An 18973-nucleotide genomic window follows, 5' to 3' on the forward strand; every position below is an offset into this window, starting at 1 on the left:
GTATGGGGAGGGGAAGGGGGTATGGGGAGGGGAAGGGGGGCATGGGGAGGGGAAGGGGGTTGGGGGAGGGGAAGGGGGTATGGGGAGGAGAGGGGGGTTGGGGGAGGGGAAGGGGGTATGGGGAGGAGAGGGGGGTATGGGGAGGGGAAGGGGTTATGGGGGGAGAAGGGGGCGTATGGGGAGAGTGAGGGGGTATGGGGGAGAAGGGGGGTATGGGGAGCGGGAAGGGGTAAGGGGGGTTGGGAGGAGGGGAAGGGGTATGGGGAGGAGGGTCTGTGGGGAGGAGGGCGGTGTGGGGAGGAGCGGGTGTGGGGGGAGGAGGGGGAATGGGGAGGAGGGGTGGAGGGAGGAGGGGTACAGAGCAGATCTGCCAACAGCCTTTGCGGGTTACCGTGAAATGACGACACAGCGTGCCTCACGCCGCCCCGCTCAACCGAGGCTGAGTGGGGTCCCCACCGCCGGGACAGGGGAGCGGCCTGAGCCCCACCCCGCAGTGGCCACAGGCCGCAACCCCCCAAGGGGCACCCGCCGTGGGCACATGTCAGGGGAGGCTCTAGGAGACCTAAAATCCTCTCTGTGTGCGACGGACCCGCGCTCGGAGTGACCTGCCGCGTCAGGAGGAAACGCGTCCCAGTGACGTGATTTCGCGGCGGTGGGCAGGCAGGGGCCGGCCGACCCACCTCTCCCGCTGCGTCGCCTGGGCCCCTCTTACAGTCGTGGAAACTGAGGCCCGGGGAGGGGGACGTACCCGACGTCCTGCAACCACCGCATCTCATCAATTCTAAGAGGCCCTCCTCTTTCACCCCCTCCGAAACCGCGCCTCCTCCGCTCCCAGCCGCTCCCAGCTTCACAGGATTTCTCCCCACGGGCCCCCAACGTTAGCAACAAGGAAACTTGGAACCGGAGGAGTTGAAGGTGCAAAGCCACCGTCATTCCTCTGCTTTGCGCTCAAAGACCCGGAAGAGCCTCCTTCCAGCTGTGCTAGTGTTAGACACTAAGAGCGGTCGTCCCCGCCCAAAGCGAGGGGGAAGGTGGCTTGTGCAGGCCGCGTGGGCCACCTGCGTGCCCGGCCCCCACACGAGGCTCCGCCTCGAACCCAGAAGCATCTAGGGACCCATCTCGGCATCAGGCATTCCGGCTCCTTTCCTCCTCGCTGGCCAAGCGCAGAGGCAAAGCCACCCGAGGAAAGACAGGCAGACACGCGCGCCCACCCGCTAACACACCCACCCACACTCACGCACACACCCGCTGTACTCACTGCAGACGGAAGATGGCAGTCAGCCAGGGACAGCATCCCTGGGAACGGAGAGATCAGGGATTAGCTTTGAGCATCTCTGTCCCCGGGAGGCGGATAGAATCACCTCCTCTGACGGTCACTAACCATCTAACCTCCCGTTATATAAAAGCAGCGCTTTTGTCCCAAATCCAGCAAAGGCTACGGCTTGTCCCCAAGGCGACAGAGTCCACCGGCCCCCAGTCCTCTGGGACACGCACCCTGTGCCTGGAATGCTCGTAAAAACCTCTCAAGTTTTGACCGTTTGCTCCAGGGCTGAGGCCTGAACTTGAACCGAGAGCCGGTGAGAGCTCAGAGCGGTTCTGGAACTGTTCTGCTGGATCGCCCGCAGTGCTGACCGAGACGCAGGACGGACACAAGGAAACAAGCCTCACGGATGGGACAGGCCCCCCCCCCCCCAGGTGGGACTCCGGAGGGAAGAGGGTCTGTCGGCTGACTGTCCATTGCGTCTCTTGATCGTAACCCCTCCGCCCCCAAAGCTGGGCTGGACCCTGGCCCGCTGGGCACCTCCTCAGGGTCAGGTGCCGGGGAACCCGGCTGGGCTGCCCACCTCTGACTCGCCGCCAGCAGGCACGTCAGCAATGAACCGTCACACAGATCCCCGCGTGTGATCAGAGCCGAGCACTGGGACCACAGGGGACTCGGGAGCCCCTGCCTCAGAGTTAACCCCGTGTCACCCCCTGGGCCTCCTCACTGCATCTTCCCTGCGGTCCGTCCCAAGTCCAGGGGGCTCACCACCAGCACCTGCCACTCAGGACGCGGGGGGCCAAGTCGGCCCCTGAACCGGTACCCGGCTGCCCTGCCCCGCCCCCACCACGGGCACAGCCACACCTGTCCCGTCGATACCAACCAGCTCGCTTTCAAAATCTTGTTGCCCAAAAGAGGATGACGATGACAGTCTCTGGAACCTGGAGTCGCTGGGAACACAAAAGGGAAAAAAATGCCAGGAAATCCTTTTTCGAAGTCTGAAAACCTCCGTCCGGTATTCCGCCATCCCTTAGAGCCCGGGACCAAAGCTGCGGCCTTCCTCCAAGTCTGGGACAAGATCTAATTCAGCCCGTGAAACACACCCACCAGGGCGGCGACCGCACCTGGGCGTGCAAGACGCGAAACCCCCGCGTTACGTGGGCCGGGTGACAAGGGGTCAGGGCACTGGCAGGCCGTCCCCGCGCCCCGCACCCTGGGGCCTCGGCTCCGGGCCCACCCAAGGGGACTTCAGACTGTTGACGTTTGCGATACGTCTCCCGGCACGTCAGATTAACCTCGTGTTATCAAATCGACACCACCACTGACTGCAAGGGACATCATAATCTTATGAACCGATGAGAAAGACTGAAGTGTGACCGCCATTGATGACAAGCTGCACCCCACTTTCAGGGACAAGAAAATGGGAGCGCGGGCGTCTGAATGCTGGGGGGGGGGCTCCCCTCTCCTGCCCTGTGTGCGGGGGGTTGGTTGAGGTGTGTGAATTATGTTCATTTTCACTTCCAGTTTTCTAGAACCGATTCCAAAACCTCACTCGCAGGGGCAGAAGACAGGAAGAACCTTGACTTTCAAAGCCTTCACAGGCAGCTCTCTCATTTGACCTTCCGGGTGCCCTGCGGGGGACAGGGGACAGGAGGAGAGAAACCCCAGAAGGTGGGGACTTGACCCCGGCCTTGCAGCCAGGGAGGAAGCGGGGCCTCCTGGGGTTCACAGGCTCAGTACCTTTCCAGTGCACGGCCCCTCCTGGGACTCGGGGTGCCACAAACACATCACGTCCCCAGAGTCCCCCCAAAACTGTCTAAGGCTCCCAAGAATCCCTCGGGGCAAGGTGAACACCCTCGGGCTTTCGCAAACGCCAGGACCCAGGAGGCAGGAGGCGGCCCGTGCCTCGCACAGAGACCACAGTCCAACGCCTGTGCAGCGAGGGTGGAGGTCAGCCCGGGGAAGCCGAGCGGCCCGGTGGGGGGAGCCTGGCCACAGGGGTGTCTCCCCCCACTGCTTCCTGTCCTGCATCTGACACCAGGTCCCAGGCCGTGCGACAGCCAGCCGGGGCTGGAGACGCCAGGGTGCGGACCTAGAGTACGGTCCCCCCTTGAGGAGTCGTGAGCAGCCAGCGGAGCCCAGGTGACGTCCAGCCAAGGGGGTCCCTGCTGCACCAGACTCACCCGACGCTGGCTGAGTGAGGGCCACCAGCCCACGCTGACCCTGAGCGGGGACAGGAGCAGCTTCCCGGGGGCTCGCCTCGCCCCCAGCCCCCAGCTAACTCATGTCAGAGAAGGGACATTCTTTCAACATTCAGCGTGAGGAAGAAGAGTGGCATCCCTCTCAGCTGATAACGAAAGCCCCGAGCGTGTAAAGCAACTAGACTTCCTCCAACAAGGTTCACGGCCACGGCCACGGCCACGGCCACGGCCACGGCCGTGGGAGAGGCACCTGTGGTGAGGAGAGACGGCTTCTGACCCAGGCCTGGCGGACGGATGTGCTCAGTGAACACAACGTAGTGTCAGCATCACACGTGGGCCCCCAGCCCCGTCCCAGTGACTGACACACACACACACACACACACACACACACACTCACACTCTCGAGGTGACATGTCCTGGTTACCTGTCTGCTTCTGACACCAGGGCGATACGGCCATAATCCCAGAATCTCCTTCTTATGATGGAAAACACCAAGATCAAACACTGACAGGAGAAAAGAAACCAAGTAAAGTGACTTCTCATTAGACACACCCGCCTTAGGGGCAAAGCCCACCAGCCTGAACCCAGCGGGGCTACAAGGGCCCAGAGAGGGCACCGAGCCGCCTGAGGCCACACAGCTCAACCGTCCGACGTCTTCACGAGCGCCTGTCGCCGATGCCAGGGCACAGAGGCCACGAGCCCGGCCCTGAGCTGGCCCCGGCGCCCTCCTCACCACGAGCATCGGCCCCGCTCTTTGCTCTCAGGGCAGCAACAGCCAGGACCCCCACCCCCCCGACCCTGCGCTGATCGGCCCTCAGTGCTCCTGAGCAGGAAGGCGAGACCAGGCCTCACAGCCACCCAGGAACCCGCTTCCTTTCTCTTACACAGGACTGCACTTAATTACAGAGCGAGGAAGCAGAGCTCCCCCAGGCCGAGCCGGGCGCTCCCCCAGGCAAGCCCCGAGGACGCCAGCATGGAGCCCGGAGGGGGGACAGTGCCCACCGAGGAGCCTGGACTCTGGCAGCTCGGTCTCCACAGCCTGGGGCCCTCAGCCGATCGCTCTAAACCCCGTCCAGCTGTAAAATATGTAAGCTCCACACCACCTCCTCCGCGTTCACCTTGGCCGTCCTCAGACCCAGTCTTGCCTGGACAGACCCCCGCCCTTCAAGGGTCAGGGAGGGTGACACAGAGCCGTTTTCAATTCGCCTACCCCTGCCAGCCTTGGTCACAAACCAGGCTTTTATTTCATTTATTTTATTTTATTTCATTTCATTTTGTTTCATTCTATTTTATTTCATTTCATTTTATTTTATTTTATTTTATTTTATTTTATTTTTATTTTTGTTTTATTTTCATTTTATTTTCATTTTATTTTATTTACTTGTTTTTTTAGGAACTAAGCTTTTTTTTTTTTAAGGTTTATTTATTTATTTTGAGAGAGAGACAGAGAGAGCAACCAGGGGAGGGGCAGAGAGAGAGAGAGAGAGAGAGAGAGAGAGAGAGAATCCCAAACAGGTTCCCCAATGTGGGGCCCAAACCCACGAACTCGGAGATCACGACCTGAGCCGAAATCAGGAGTCAGATGCTTAACCGACCGGGCCACTCAGCCGCCCAGAACTGACCTTTTAAATGTGGGTTTGTCTCCCTAAAGGGAATCCAGAGGCCAGAACCCCACAGGGGCCGCGTCCCTTTCGGGACCGTCTCCAGGTGGGCAGGGAAGCTGGTGACTATTCCCGGAGGCAGGTGAGTCACGTCTCAGGACAAAGCTGAAGGCGGTCCGGCAAGCGCCGCCCCCCACCCCGCCGCCCCCTCTGCTGCCTTCCTGGGGTGTGTGTCTCCTGGGCCCATGTTCTCCCGGCCGCTCTGGCTCACGTGTGCGCCCATCACGTCCCCTGATAAACGCCCAGCTCCCCTCGCCGGCGCCCCTGCAGCCGTGTCCACCCTCACTCTCCAGCGTCCCTCCTCGTTACTCCCACCAGCCCTCAGCGTCACCGGCGCACCCCCGGGCCCCCCACCCCTGTCACCCGAGGCTGGTGTTCTCAACCTACACGTGGACCTCAAGAAACGGGTTGTCTGGCACCTAAAAGCCCTTCTCATAAATGTTTTTAAAGTTTACTTATTTGAGAGAGAGAGAGAGAGAGAGAGAGAGAGAGAGACAGCGCACGAGCCAGGAAGGAACAGAGAGAAAGGGAGACAGAATCCCGGGCAGGCTCCTCCCCATCACCACAGAGCCCACTGTGGGGCTCGAACCCACGAACCGTGAGATCAGGACCTGAGCCAAGATCAGGCGTCGGACGGTTGACCGACTGAACCCCCTGGGTGCCCCACAGAGCCCTTTCTCGTGAAAGCGACGTGAGCGGCAGGTGGGTTCCCATGCCAGCCTCTAAGGTGCCACTGTGAGGCAAACCCTGGGGCAACAGGGCGGATCTGAGTCCTGGGGACACCCCCTCCCCGGCACGAGCTACTCATTTATACCCTCAGCAGGAGGTACGGCCACCCCACAGGCAGGAACACAAGAAGGGGCCCCGTGGCCCCCGGGAATCCCACCAACCACCCGCAGGGGAGAACAGCGTACTGCAAACCGGGGACCCTCTGGGAACAGGCAGGTCTGGGCCACTGAAGGCCGCGAAGGTGGGCCTTTCCCCAGCTGTGTCCTCTGCTCCGCGACTGATCCCCTAAAAGGCCCAGGACCCAGCGGGGGACAGGAGGTGACATTTCTAAGCTGGGAGGTGCGGCCACTCTATGCCAGCCCATGCCTCTGGTCCCTGTGGACTGACCCCTTCCACGGGCCTCACCACGCGACAGGCTGACTCTGTGACCAGAGGGACAGCTGCGTGTTCTCCACCCGCAGAGCGCGGCTCCCCGGGGTACAGCAGGTGAGGGGCAGAGGTGATGTGTGAACTCGGGCACGCCTGATCCAATACCTGAGTTTTCCAGAAGGCCCGGGGGGAGAGGGGGGGACACGATTCAGGAGGGGACTCACCAGGAAGCAACTGACGTCTATGAGCAGGACGGTGGGGACGCCCCCGAAGGTGACCCCCTGGAGCACGGTGCTGTTTTTGGCCGTGTTGTAGCAGTACGAGTCGTTGGGCTGGTCCCCGATGCCCAGCCGCTCACGCACGGACACCGCCTTGGACGGCCACAGCTCCAGGATCAGGGAGTTGTTCATCGTGCCCCTTCGCCCTGGAGAGCAAACCGGGCAGACGGTCAGGGCCAGGGGTCCCCGGAGGGTCCCCCACCCGCGCTGGCAGGGCCCGAGGTGGGCACAGGGGCCGCTGGGTGCTGGGAGCCAGCAGCAAGCCATCAGGGAGAGGCGGGCACCGGGCCCCGCGTGCCTGGCAGAGCCCAGGAGAATAGCCCCATTGTGGGAACAGTCCCAAGGGTCAGATGGCCCGGTGGACAGCTCATCAGGACACAGCAGGGAAGGGGGGGGGGGGACAGGGGCCTGCCTCCTAAGAGGTGCCTGAGCTCCTGCCAGGAAAGTCCTCCCCGGGGAGCCCCTGGGGGCTCGGGGAGACAGTCAGGGGACAGAAACGAGGGAGATAAAGGTGGGAAAGACGAAAACGCAGGAAGAAACAAATCAGGAGGAAGGGACGTCCATCCAAATACGCACACACATGTCAGCTCCAGGAAGGCCCTGAAGGGGCAGCAAGAAAGGGCAAGGGGGGGTGGTGGAAGCGGGTGGGAAGGAGGGGCACACCCCCGCCCTCCCAGGGAACCCCCCCCCCCACCTTCCCAGTCTAACAGGAAGGCCCGGCCTTTTCAAAGCAAATACGACTCCAGGTTACTCCAGGCTGCTCGTAGACCTTTCCTTTCTGAGGCTTCTGGGAGCCCCGGGAAGCTAGGAAACCACCAGTGTTTGTCCCTGTCATCGAAGGCCCCCGAAGGCCCCCGAATTAGCGCCCCCTCACACCGTCTGTGGCTGGAGAGCCGGGAGCGATAACTCAGCAACCCTTCCTCAAGCTCCGACTCGTCTGTCAGGGGACTTCTGCGAGGTCTGCTATCTCTAACCTGCCACGGGGACAAAAATCTTGGGGACCAGAAGAAAAGGGACGGAGATATTTGGACTACCTGGCGATGCGGCTGGGGTGGTGACTGCCACTTCGACCCCCGGGACGGGCTGGCTGGGGACAATGTCACACACACACACACACACAGGATGGACTGCAGGAAGCGGGTAGAGGCAGCTCCAAGGGCATGGGAGGATGACCCAGGAGCCTGAGTCACTCTCTCACCCCTTATGAGAGGTTTGGCAATGGCCGGACGATGTGACGCCAGAGCCACGGAGCTGGCGGCCCTCGACAGACTCACAAAGACTACCTCTGGGAGGCAGATCTTGGTTCCCCTGCTTTAAGGGTCGCCCAGCAGCACCACCCCCGACAGAGCGCCCGGCCTGACACTGTGAGGCCAGCGCCTGCCCCCCCCCCCCCAAAACCCCTGTCCTGCCTCACACATACCAGACGCCCAGGGAAGGAAGGACTGCGGGCGAGTCCCTGGGCGAGGTCCTCAGCCAGTGCCGGCAGAGACAGGAACAGTCCCGGCCGCCTCCCAAGCTGCCTCAGGCCTGCCACTCACTTCCTGCTGGGCTCTCCCGACCCCAGGACCGGGCCGCACGGCCTTTCCAGGCCTCCCTGAAGGAACGCAGAGTCACCAGGAGCTGCCTTTTCCGCTTTGGCTCACGCCCGCCCCAAGCCTCTGAACTCAGGGCCTCACATGCAGCCTTTGGTGTTTCCACCCTGCTTCCCCCGCCCAGCTCCCTACCCCCCCCCCGCCCCAATCCCCCACCACCACCCAAACTGGTTCTGGGCGCTCCTCTGTGCTGCCTGCCCCTCTCTCCTCCTCCAGCATCAGCAGCCTGACCTCTGGCTCGAGGCCCCGCTGGGCCCAGGGAGGGTCCACTCCACAGAAGCACGGGTGGCTGTGGGCCCCTGGTAAGGGCCTCCCCAAGGGCAGCTGCTACCCGAGGGCCAGAATCAGGAAAAGGGACACAGCAGAACAGAGAAGGCTTGAAAGGTAAAGTGGAAAGGAAAAATCACGCCCGTAAGATGCTCACAGAGGGAGCACTGTTCCTGGAAAGGAGTGGCTACTGGGGGCGGGCGGCCCTGGCCGATGCTGCTGGAGGCTGAGCAGAGCAGAGGTCCCCTGGGAGGAAGCCCCCCGAGGCTCGTCTTCCTTGCACCCCCTTCCACCCCGGGCACCCCTCTGGGTCCCTTCCCTCCTGCCACACTGGCTCCCTGGCTGGTTTTACACAGTCCGATAAGAACTGGCCAGGTCGGCCAGCAAGGACTGCCAGCCTGGTCGGGGGGGGGCCTCCGGGCTCCCCAGAGCCAGCCCCCTTCCGGGGGAGGGCACAGCTTTGGAGGGGGGGGGTCTCTCTCAGACCTTTCAGCTCGATCGTGGACTGTCCCTGCGCTGGACACACATGGCGTCCAAACTCTGCTGAAAGGTCGCGCTCCCTCCAGGGCCAGCTCCCCTGCACTTTCCCCAACAGGACGCTGGGGACACAGCCAGCACAGGGCAGCCTCGCGGGCTGGGGAGGAGGCCCTCCTTCATGGATGTGCAGTCCTCCCTGTGTGCGTAGACAGACCTATGTGAGTGCCTAGCACGTATCTGTGCCTTCCAGAGGGTTCTCCACCACCAACGTGAGGGCAGGAAAGCCACAGTCACCGTGGAGGCCCCGCAGCCCCCGGAGCAGCAGGTGACTCGGGTCCCCAGCTCGAAGTTCAGCCCAGGTGCACCCCAGAGCCTGGCCGTGGCCGTTGGGAGGGAGGGCTGGGTCCAGCAGCTGGTCTCCCACTTGCCACAGTGCTAACCCACGGCCCACGTGTGTCCAGCAAGGACCGGCCCACGCAGCACACCTGACCACCTCCCCCTTCCTTCCGGAAACGCCAGAACGTAGCACCAGGTGCGTGAGCATCATCAGTTCTTACAAAAAGGCCCCACACAAATTCAGGGTATTTTTATCATCGCAGATCTTCCGCTTTTGTTACAATAACAAGACCACAAGCAGCCCGGGTCCCTCCACCACGGGAGGAGCAGACTCGGAGCTCCCAGACGCAGAAGATTGTGAAGGAAACACAACGAGGGGGGGGGGGGCCAGGAACCTGGACAGCTGTCCACCTCCAGAGATGTCAGCCCTGGAGCGTCAAGAAAACGGCCCAGCCTTTGGCTACAGTGGGAGGCAGCGCGCCCAGCAGATACCTGAGCAGCCCTGGAGTTTGGGCTCAGACAGCGGCTTACACGCTCAGTGCCTTGCCTTCCATCCCTGTGAAGCAGGGCGGTGGTATTTCTCTTAACCCGGGCTGTTGGGAGGCACACGCCTGAGACCGTGTGCATGAAGCACTCAGCCCAGCGCCTGGTCCGTGAGCACCCAAAGGCTCCTGGCTCTTATTTTAAGTCACTCCTCCAGCCAATGGGAAACACAAGGTCAGCACCCGGTCCAGGTTTTTCCCCTGTTAGAGCCCAGGGAACAGCCAGGGAGACCTTTGCCCCAACACTGAACAAAGAGGTGGTGTGAAGAGAGGTTTCTGCTTCTGCTCACGTCCACGTGGAGGCAGAAGCGACTCAGGGCTGTGACAGGTGTCCCGGGAGGGGAGGAGGGAGGAAAACAGTGATGCCGGCCGGAGGGGAAGGGAGAAACAATACGGGTTGTTTCTCTGGTTGGGGATGATCTGGAGTCTGTCCCCATCCCCCACGGCCTCAGCCCTGTCGGAGCAGGAGCCAGGGCCTCAGAAAGGCGGGTCTCCCTCCCCTGCCCCCTTGTGCCCTGGGCTGCACTGGTGGGCACAGCCCCCTGGCTTAACCGCGAAGCCTGGACACCGCGGGGGTGGCGCGCAGGCACTCCTGGGCCTGGAAGGAAGCTCGAGGTCGTCTGGTCAATCACCCCGGGCAAGTCCTGCGCCAGCGGCCGCCCCACCCGGGGCTGGGACGTGCAGGCCGCCCCGGAGTCTCAGGTAGCCCGTCGTCTTATCAGGTCCCCGAACCCGGCGGTTTGGGTTTCCAGGTGGAGATCTCCTCCTCCTCCCCTCCCTGCAAGGCCCCCTCCCCCCACACCCCGGCCTCCCTGGACTCCAGCAGGGCCGCAGGCAGGGGTCACCGAGGGACGGGCCCAGTGGCTCCCACCTGCACCCCGCGGGGGGGGGGGGGGGGGGGAGGCGTCCGAGAAGGAAGAGCACCCCCCTCCCCGGCTGCGCTCCTGCTCCCCGTCCGGCCGGGTCAGCCCCCCAGCGAAGGCCCGGGGCGGGGGGCGGGGCGGTCCAAGACGGCTGCGGGGAAGCTAGAGAAGCACGTCCCCCCCTGGCCGGAGACGGGGTCCGCGCGGGCCGGGACCCTGGACTCGGCCCCGGGAGGAATGCGGGCGACCCCGACCCGGCGCCCCTGCCCACCGTACCTGCGGCGCCCGCGCGGCGGCTGCACCTGACCGGCGGGTCCCGCCCCCGAAAAGTTTCAAAGTGAAACTCCGGACGCCTCCCGCACATGCGCACCGCGGGCCCAGTTTTCGGATCCCGCCCCCGCCCCCGCCCGACCGCGCGCCGCCCCGGGACTTACGCCCGGAACCTGACCCCGCCCCTGCGCCCCCGGGGCCACCCCGCGGGGGGAGGGGGTGCAGGTCCAGGGGTCCCGGGGCGCGGGGGTGGCTGCTCCTGGGGCCCTTCTAGGGGTCCCGCTGGGGAGGGAGAGCTGGATGGCGTGTGCCCTTGCAGCCCCGGCCTCCTCCGCCTCCGGGCCTCTGTGGTTGCATCGATAAAGGCTGTATCTTATCTCCCTACCCATCACTGTGACCCTGACCTGAGCCCCGGCCTGTGACTCCCTACGCTGGGCTGGGGTCCGGGTGTCTCCTGCTGCTTTCCTGAGGGGTCTTTTCCGCCCCATCTGGCCTCCTCCTTCTCCCCACCTCCCTCCCGCCCCCACTAGTTATTTCCTGGAGTTTGCAGAGGGCCCCTGAGCTCGCCGGTCCGCTCAACCCCGGTCGGCTTAGCCCCTGCGCTCTGGCCCTGCTCTCGGCCCTGGCCCGCTCGGCCCTGGTCCCCTCCGCCCGTCCACTCGCTCCTGCGCTCAGCCCTGGCCCGCTCAGCCTCTGCGCTCAGCCCTGGTCCACTCAGCCCTGATCCGCTTGGCCCCGGTCTGCTCAGGACCTGCTCCGCCCTGCAAGTGCGTGGACATCTATCCTTTCCTGCTCTTACCTCCGCTGCCCAGAGCCTCACACTTGATCCCCCCCAAGGTGATGGGGGTGGGGGGTGTTGGCTGGATGTCTGCCCCCCCCCACCTCCCCAGACTTTTCAGACCTCCTCTCACACCCCTCTCCTGCATGTCCCCACTGCCTCCCTGCCTCAGTTAATGCCACCAGCACCTGCCTGGTCTGTGCTGAAGGGTCCAGGGAAATGCCTGGTTCTAAGTTTATCTATTTTGAGAGAGAGAGAGAGAGGGCACACGTGCACAAGACAGGGAGGGGCAGAGAAAGACCAAGAGAGAATCCCAAGCAGGCCCTGCACTGTCAGCGCAGAGCCCCAGGCCGGGCTCAAACCCAAGAACTGTGAGGTCATGACCTGAGCTGAGATCAAGAACCCGATGCTTAACCCACTGAGCCCCCAGGCGCCCCAGCAAGTGCCTGGTTCTAACTAATCTCTGTAATTAGAATGGTGAAGCCACCCACTGACCAAAAAAAGAAAAGAAGAAATGTCAGGGTCTTTGACTTCACAGCGAAGGGATTTCTAAATTTTATTTTCAGTAGGTTAAGTTTATTTCAAAATCAAGAGAAGGCCAAATGGGTGAGACGGTGTGTTGAGGTAACTAACCACAGCCCCTGTTATGGATCAGTGTAGGGGGTGCTTAAATCTCCAGTAAGTATATGGGAGTCAGGAATCTTTCTGTTTGATGGGGAAGGAAATAGGGGTTTGCAGAGTGTGGAATTCAGAGCTAATTAGTGCTGTGCAGACCGGCTAGGAATTAAGGTGTCCTGGCTGGGATCCTGCGACAAAGTCACAGTTTAACAGCCCCTATATTCTGGGCATTCTAAATTGTCTGGGGTCCCCAGGTGGCTCAGTCGGTGAAGCATCCGACTTTGGCTCAGGTCACGATCTCACAGTCCTTGAGTTCCAGCCCTGCTTAGGGCTCTGTGCGGACAGCTCAGAGCCCGGAGCCTGCTTCGGATTCTGGGTCTCCCTCTCTCTCGGCCCCTCCCCTGCTCACGCTCTGTCTCTGTCTCTCTTTGTGAAAAATAAACATTAAAAAATAATAAAAAATAAATTCTCATAGCCAACGTTTTCCACAGTTGCTCCCCTCATGTGCCCCTAAATCTAAAGGAGTGACCTACAGGCTTGTGCCACTGATGATTTTCATCAGACTTTTTTATTTTGTAGCAAGTAGAATTGAAACAAAGCCGGCTTGCTGTGCCCAGAACCGTAGGGCGTCCACCACGACAAAAAGATGTCTGTTTCGATTGTAAGAGGACAGACACACAGGGCTCAATGTGTTTCAATCCTAGCTTCCTGTGTTGCTGGGCTCCTTCCTTGATTTTCTAAGCAGGTTGACCTAATCTCTATAGAACTTTCTGTTCCCTTGGGGTTCCGGGGAAAATAGAGGAATACAGAATAAAACGTGTTTCATTTGTTTATTAGATAATGCCCTTACAATCCGGGTTGGAAATGCATAACCCGTACGTGACCGGACCACGTAGGCCCTTTCCACAGAGCTGAGCTCAGACCCAGTGAGGGGACGAGGAGACAGTGACAGTTTGGGAACTGACAGAGGTAAGTGCTTGGGATGTGCAGTGAATGACCAGAGCAAAGCACGGGAGTTGTGACCCTGGGCAGAAAAATTAGGAGATGAGCTGAATGGACACAGGAAGCAAATTCTGAGCTCAGTAGACGGCCCAGCGTTGGCCATCAATAGTCCTTAGTACCCAGCTGTCCCAATGCCTGGATGCACACAGAGGCAAGTCCATCCGAGGCCACGGCCAGCCCTAAGGCCCCGGCCTCCTGGGCACGGGCGCCCCGTCCCACGCGCAGCTGCACTTCTCCACCCTCATGTTGGGCAGGCTGACCACCTGGGGCCTGGGCCTGCCGCCCTCCTTGACGCCCACGATCAGGGGCAGCGAGGTCGTCTCCGAGGCGACGCACTGTCGCGGCCCCGGGAACGGCCGCCTGAAGGTCGGGGGCTCCGGGGGCTGCTGGCACGCGCCCACACACTCGTAGGCCAGGAAGCCCGGGGGCTCCAGGACCCAGTTCTCGGCCCACCGCATGCCCCGCAGGTCAACGTAGGTCTCCTGGCGGCAGCAGCGGGCGCCCTCCGCCGCCGGCGCCTCGGGGTCACAGTCGCCCTGAGCTCTGCGGGGACGGGAGGGGCGCAGGTCAGCTGAGGTCATGGGGGGGGGCACCCTGGAGGGAGATTTACCGCCAGCTCTCGTCACGTTGCACAGGCTGGGGTTTGCGCCGGGGACGGGGAACCACCAATAACCAGACCCTGCGCAGTACGTGACCTTAGTCCTGGGAGGTGGGGGGGAAACCCCGCGTCCGTTGATTCCCACGGCGCCCCTGGGAGACCCCACGCCAACCCGCCCGCTCATGGGGGGGCCCAAGGGCCCAGGCGCCTACCCGTAGGCCCCGAGGTCCAGGGTGTGCAGCTCCAGCTGGGGCTCGCCCTGCCCCGTGCCCTCCTGGCCCTGGGACGCGAAGCGGAGCAGCGTGTGGGCGCCCGAGGCCCGCGGGCCCAGGTGCGCCCTCTGCACCGACACCTGCAGCAGCAGCGGCTGCCCAGACCGGCCCAGCTGGCGCCAGAAGTTCACGGCCTCGGTCACGTCGAAGGCCTTCCAGCCACTCCCCTGGAGGGACACCAGCCTGCGACACCGTGGAGACGGGGACCTGAGCTGGGGCTGGGGACACCCCCTGGGTGCAGCCTGCCCCCCCCCCACTGGGCCCACCTGCCCCCTCCCCTTCCCCTCCCTCTCTTCTCTCCCCCCCTCTTCCACACTAGGCCCACATGCCACCCACCCCTTCTCCCCCTCCAGCCCCCTCCCCCCTCCCCTCCCCCTCTTCTCTCCCCCCACCACTAGCCCACCTGCCACCCTCCCCTTCTGCCCCTCCAGCCCCCTCCACCTCCCCCTTCCCCCCTCAGGGCCCCACCCACCCCGTCCCCACCTCCAACAGCCCCCCTCCCCCCACACTCCCCACCAACCCCACCCACCCTGCCGTCCTGGGCCCACCTGCGCCCCCCTCCCCTCCCCTCCCCTCCCCACTGCCAGCCCGGCCACGGCCTCCCCACCTGGAGTCCACCAAGTAGGTGCGGTTCGAGCTGTCCTCGTGGATGCGCAGCCACTCGACGGTGACGCGGGCGCGGGCGTCGTGCGGGGACAGCCGCTCGAGCCTGCGCAGCGCGGCCTTGGGGACCGGCTCCTGGAAGAGGCGCAGCACGGCCTGCACCAGCTCGCTGTTCGGGGGCAGGCGCCCCTCCATGCCGAACACCAGCAGGTGCGTGGAGGCCTCGGCCGCCAGCAACCTGCCCGCCACCTCTGGGGACGGGAGCAGGGTCAGGAGGCAGGTCAGGCCAGCTGGGAGGGCGCGGGGCCCAGAGCCAGTGAGCAGGATCCCCCAGGAAGGCAGGGAGAGGTGGGGGCAGGGCCTCACCTGCACAGCCTTCTTTTTTTTTTTTTAAGTTTATTTATTTATTTTCCTAGAGAGACAGAGCAAGTGCAAGAGAGAGGAGGCAGAGAGCGAGGGAGACAGGGAATCCCAAGCAGGCTCCGTGCTGACAGCACAGAGCCTGACGTGGGACTCGATCCCACGAACCCCGAGATCACGACCTGAGCCAAAACCGAGAGCCAGACGCTTCACCGACTGAGCCCCCCAGGCGCCCTGACACGCAGCCTTCTTTAGGCGAAGGGGCTCAGCTAAAGTGGGAGGGCCAGCGGAGAGAGGGAGGCAGAGAGCCACCGTGGAAATCTGTGGTCACCAGCCGAGAGTGGCCTTTCCGGGAGGGAGGGCAAGAGCCCCGACTTCCTCTCCTCTCCCTGCCTGAGGGGCTCCTGCCCAGTGAAATGTCCCCAACCGGAGGAAGAGGCGCCTGGGGCCTGTCACCAGCTCCTGTTCCCCAGAGGCACCAGGCCCTGTGTCCCCAACGCCTGAGGCTCCGGGCTGACGGTGGGACCACCTGACCATCGGCCACGTGGCTGCCAGCGGTCAGCTCTGCAGAGCGTTCAGGACCAGCCTCCTCGTCCCCAGGCCTCCAGGCACCTGACCGGCCAAGGCCATCCTCCCTGTCACTAGCCCCAAGTCCCCTTTCTCTGTCTCCCCTCCTCCCACGGGGCTTCTGCACCCACGAGGGTGTCGTTCCTGCCTCGCCTCTGCCAGTGGTACAGACGGAGACCAGGGCCCCGGACGCAGCCATGCTCACAGTCCTGTGGAGCGCCCCCCCACTGGCCTCGGCCTCCCCGCTCCCAACGAGCACCAGGCTGTGGCGGGAGGGGGACCTCACCTTGGACTCTCTGGCTGAACCTCTTCCCGCGGGAGTGGGCGCCGTGGCTGCGCTGCAGCAGGGCCACGTACTGGGCCCTCACGTGGGCCGAGGTGACCAGCCCCTCCACGTCGCGCTGGTCCAGGACGGGCACCTCGTGCAGGCCCAGCTGCCGCAGCAGGCTGGCCCGCACCTGCTCCCCGGTCAGGGCGGCCCCGGGGCCCGTCAGGGGCAGTGCCCAGAGCGCCCAGCACAGCCACAGGGGCCTCATGGTGCCTCCTGGGGATGGGGGGGGCGGGGGTCAGAGCGCACGCGTCCCCCGAGGAGGCTCGGCGAGGGTCCCAGCCCGGTGTGCGGAGGGCCGGGCCGGGCCAGCTTTATAGGCAGCCCTGAGCTGGGCCCGGGCGGAGGGGGGAGGTCACACCCCTCGGACCTCCTGGGAGCTCAGCAGCCAGACGGTCCTTGGGCCTCGAGGAGGGGGCCGTCTGGAAAGGGCACAGAGGCCCGTCTGGACTGTGGACAGCTGGCTGTTGCTATCTACACGGTGGCCGGGAGCCCCTGCCTTGCTTCGTGTCGCCTGCCCTGTTAACCTCACAGATGTGTCTCCCGGAGAAGAAGCAGGCGTCTCCTCTGTGCCACGTTCCCAGTCTCCCCAGTCACAGAACCGACCGGAGTGTGGCCCTGGCGTCCAGTTGCGGGCTGCAGGTAGAGTGCCTGCCCGCCACCAAGGCTCTTGGATTAAGGACCAGTTCTGGTGCAGGGATGAGCCTCCAGCCTGGTGTTTGCAGGGCGGTGGGGGCTGCTGAGATCCTGGGCTGTCCCCGGTGGGAAACCCCTGCTCCGGGGACCCTTCCCAGGCCAGGGAACCTATGATAATTTAGCACCAATGGGTGGGTGTCCAATAAGGACCCTCCCTCCCCCTCTTCTTGGCTGTTCATGGATTCAGACATTAGAGGGGGGAAACCAATCCATGGCCCCTTCCGACTTCTGAGCCAGAAACCGAGGGGGGACATGCTCAGACTCACTAACTAGTTGCCGTTTATCTGAAGTCCGCATTTCGGTGGGAGTCCTATACTTTGATTTGCTAAATCTCGCAGCCAGAAAGCCAGTGTGGATTGGGACGTTTGTTACAATGCGCCGCGGCAGCCCCATCCGTGGTGATGCGGAGGCGGGAGTCTGGCTTCCACCTGCACAGGGTCCCTTGGGCCAGAGATGCTCAACAGCCCTGGGGCCAGATACTGTGTCCTGAGGGAGGAGAGGGGGGTGAGGGAATGAGGGATCAGTGCCACTGCCTGAGGGCCTGTTTGGACCCAGCCAAGGGCACCGTGGGGGACACCGGACCGGCCTGAGGTGTGGGCAGCGAACCTGGCACCCAGCTCATCCCGGAGAGATGGGTGGTGGGGGCCGGGCTGGGCAGGCGGTGGGAGCCACCACCTCCCTCTGCCCCTTCGGGCCAGGATTTGACCCCAGCCAGAGTCCAGGCTGCCACGTGAGGGCCGCGGGAAAACGTGGGCTCGGAGGTCACCCTCGGCCTCCATGCTGGGAGACGAGCCCGACCGGACCTGGGCTCAGAAGCAGAGGGGACTCGGGGCGGTGAGGGCTGGAGCCCAGGAGCGGCTTCACGTCGGCATCACCCTGTCCCCTCCTGTTCAGGGCCGGCACCGCTGTGGGTGCCCCAGAGATGGCCCGAAGCCCGGCCCCAGGTGCCCTGGGCTGTCCCAACCCTGCCGCCCTCAGCCTCCCAGACCCCGGGCCTGGGGCCCACGTGGCCCCTTGGGGTCCTCCCAGGACGGCCGGGGTCCACGGGGCCGCCCTTGCCCGGGGCTCCCTCCGCAGGAATGGGGACCCACGTTTCAGTTCGTCCAGCCCCTTCCCGGCAGGAGTGAGTCCTGGGCTCTCCTCGCCACGCCGCCCACGAGCTGTGTGGCCTCTTGAGTCACTGAACCTCCCTCTGACAGCTATCTGCTAGTCAGCTGGGTGAGGCCAGGAGAGCCTTTCTGGAAGGACGCCTTTGCATTCAGACAAGGAGAGCTGATGTGGATCCGGGCTCCTAAGCCCCTCCCCATGAGCTCACAGGATACACATTGTTAATGCCCCCATCTGACAGATAAGGAGAGCACACGCAGGCAGGTGATGAACTTGTCCAAGGTCAGGGGCCAGGCCGGGCACCCCTCAGTGCTCTCATTAACAGTCTACGACCTTGGGCAAGGGCCTCAACTGCTCTGAGCCTCTGTGAAATGTCCACATTGTTTTCCACCCAGGGTGTGGGGAGGGCGAAGGAGAACCGTGAGGTCCCCAAAGGGAAGGGAGGCACCGGGCTGTGCCGGGGTGAGAGTGCCCACTGCGCATCCCCCAAATTGGGCAGTGGGGCACCCTTTGGCTCCTAAACACAGCTTTGCAGGGAGTGCCTCCCGTCCCCTGGGCCCCCACGCTGTACTTGGGCTTCCTTTCCTGTCAGCTGCCTCTTTGTCCCCACAGGTGTCCCCAGGACATGGAGAAGGAGCCAAGTCATCAATAAATATTTGCTGAATTAACTGAAGAGAAAGGGAGGGAGGAAGAGGGGGTTATGGAGATGCATGGCTTCCAGAAGATCCTTCTTCAGGGCAAGATTTGGGGAAAGAGACTGGCTTCTGTGGGCATTTTTGTTTTTGAACATTTTTTACTGGGTAGTAAAAAAAGAGAGTATTATTGCTGACAACTCTCCCCAAGAGAGAAAGAAAGAGAAAAGGGCGGAAGGAAGGAAGGAAGGAAGGAAGCCGTCTGCGCTGGCCTACCGCCTAACAGTAACCGTTCTGTTTGGAGTTTCTGAGCCCTGGGCCTCTGGGTCATTAGAAGGGAGAGGGAGGGCGGCATCTGGACTGAGGAGGGGTGGATGGGGAGGAGGGCGGGCCAGAGCGCTGTGGACAGAGACCAGCAGGCGGCAGGCGACAGCCGCCATCGGGAGCACAGCCTGGAGATGGGCCGGAACCGATGCTCGTCCTCCAGACGAACATCTGGGTGTTTTCTCGACCCGGGGCTGTGGTTCACCGACGGGGAGGGAGCCCATCCACCTGCCGGGATCGCT

General features: G+C 63.1%; 2 protein-coding genes and 1 long non-coding RNA gene across 7 annotated transcripts in view; 1 reads left to right on the forward strand and 2 right to left on the reverse strand.

Annotated features, from left to right (window-relative positions):
• TMEM63A (transmembrane protein 63A) overlaps positions 1–10978 on the reverse strand; it is a 29644-nt gene extending 18666 nt beyond the window's left edge. For 2 of the 4 annotated variants that reach the window (XM_047848167.1, XM_047848166.1), the window contains exons 1-5: positions 10853–10978; positions 6446–6645; positions 3887–3966; positions 2145–2211; positions 1259–1296 (exon numbers count right to left, since the gene is read on the reverse strand). In XM_047848167.1, coding sequence (XP_047704123.1) covers positions 1259–1296; positions 2145–2211; positions 3887–3966; positions 6446–6645; positions 10853–10940 — 473 coding nt within the window. In that variant the 5' untranslated portion in view covers positions 10941–10978. Of the gene's footprint in view, positions 1–1258; positions 1297–2144; positions 2212–3886; positions 3967–6445; positions 6646–7919; positions 8094–8844; positions 9032–10852 lie in introns of all 4 variants that reach the window. The other 2 variants (XM_047848168.1, XM_047848169.1) reach the window with 2 other exon arrangements.
• Positions 10262–14099, forward strand: LOC125159633 (uncharacterized). The gene is made up of 3 exons (XR_007149853.1): positions 10262–10415; positions 13080–13211; positions 13880–14099. It is a non-coding gene; the product is annotated as an uncharacterized LOC125159633 (long non-coding RNA).
• Positions 13067–16180, reverse strand: LOC125159630 (left-right determination factor 1-like). Of its 2 annotated transcripts, none has more exons than XM_047848176.1 (4): positions 15931–16180; positions 14722–14968; positions 14055–14297; positions 13067–13787 (listed from the first exon to the last, which is right to left on the reverse strand). In XM_047848176.1, the coding sequence occupies exons 1-4, from the start codon at positions 16178–16180 to the stop codon at positions 13424–13426; spliced, it is 1104 nt and encodes a 367-aa protein (XP_047704132.1). In that variant the 3' UTR covers positions 13067–13423. The 2 variants fall into 2 exon arrangements, with proteins under 2 accessions (XP_047704132.1, XP_047704131.1); XM_047848175.1 differs by having other exon boundaries at positions 13067–13838.
• Between the last annotated feature and the right edge of the window lie 2793 nt (positions 16181–18973).

This window comes from Prionailurus viverrinus, unplaced genomic scaffold (genome assembly GCF_022837055.1).
Source record: "Prionailurus viverrinus isolate Anna unplaced genomic scaffold, UM_Priviv_1.0 scaffold_53, whole genome shotgun sequence".
Classification (NCBI taxonomy): domain Eukaryota; kingdom Metazoa; phylum Chordata; class Mammalia; order Carnivora; family Felidae; genus Prionailurus; species Prionailurus viverrinus.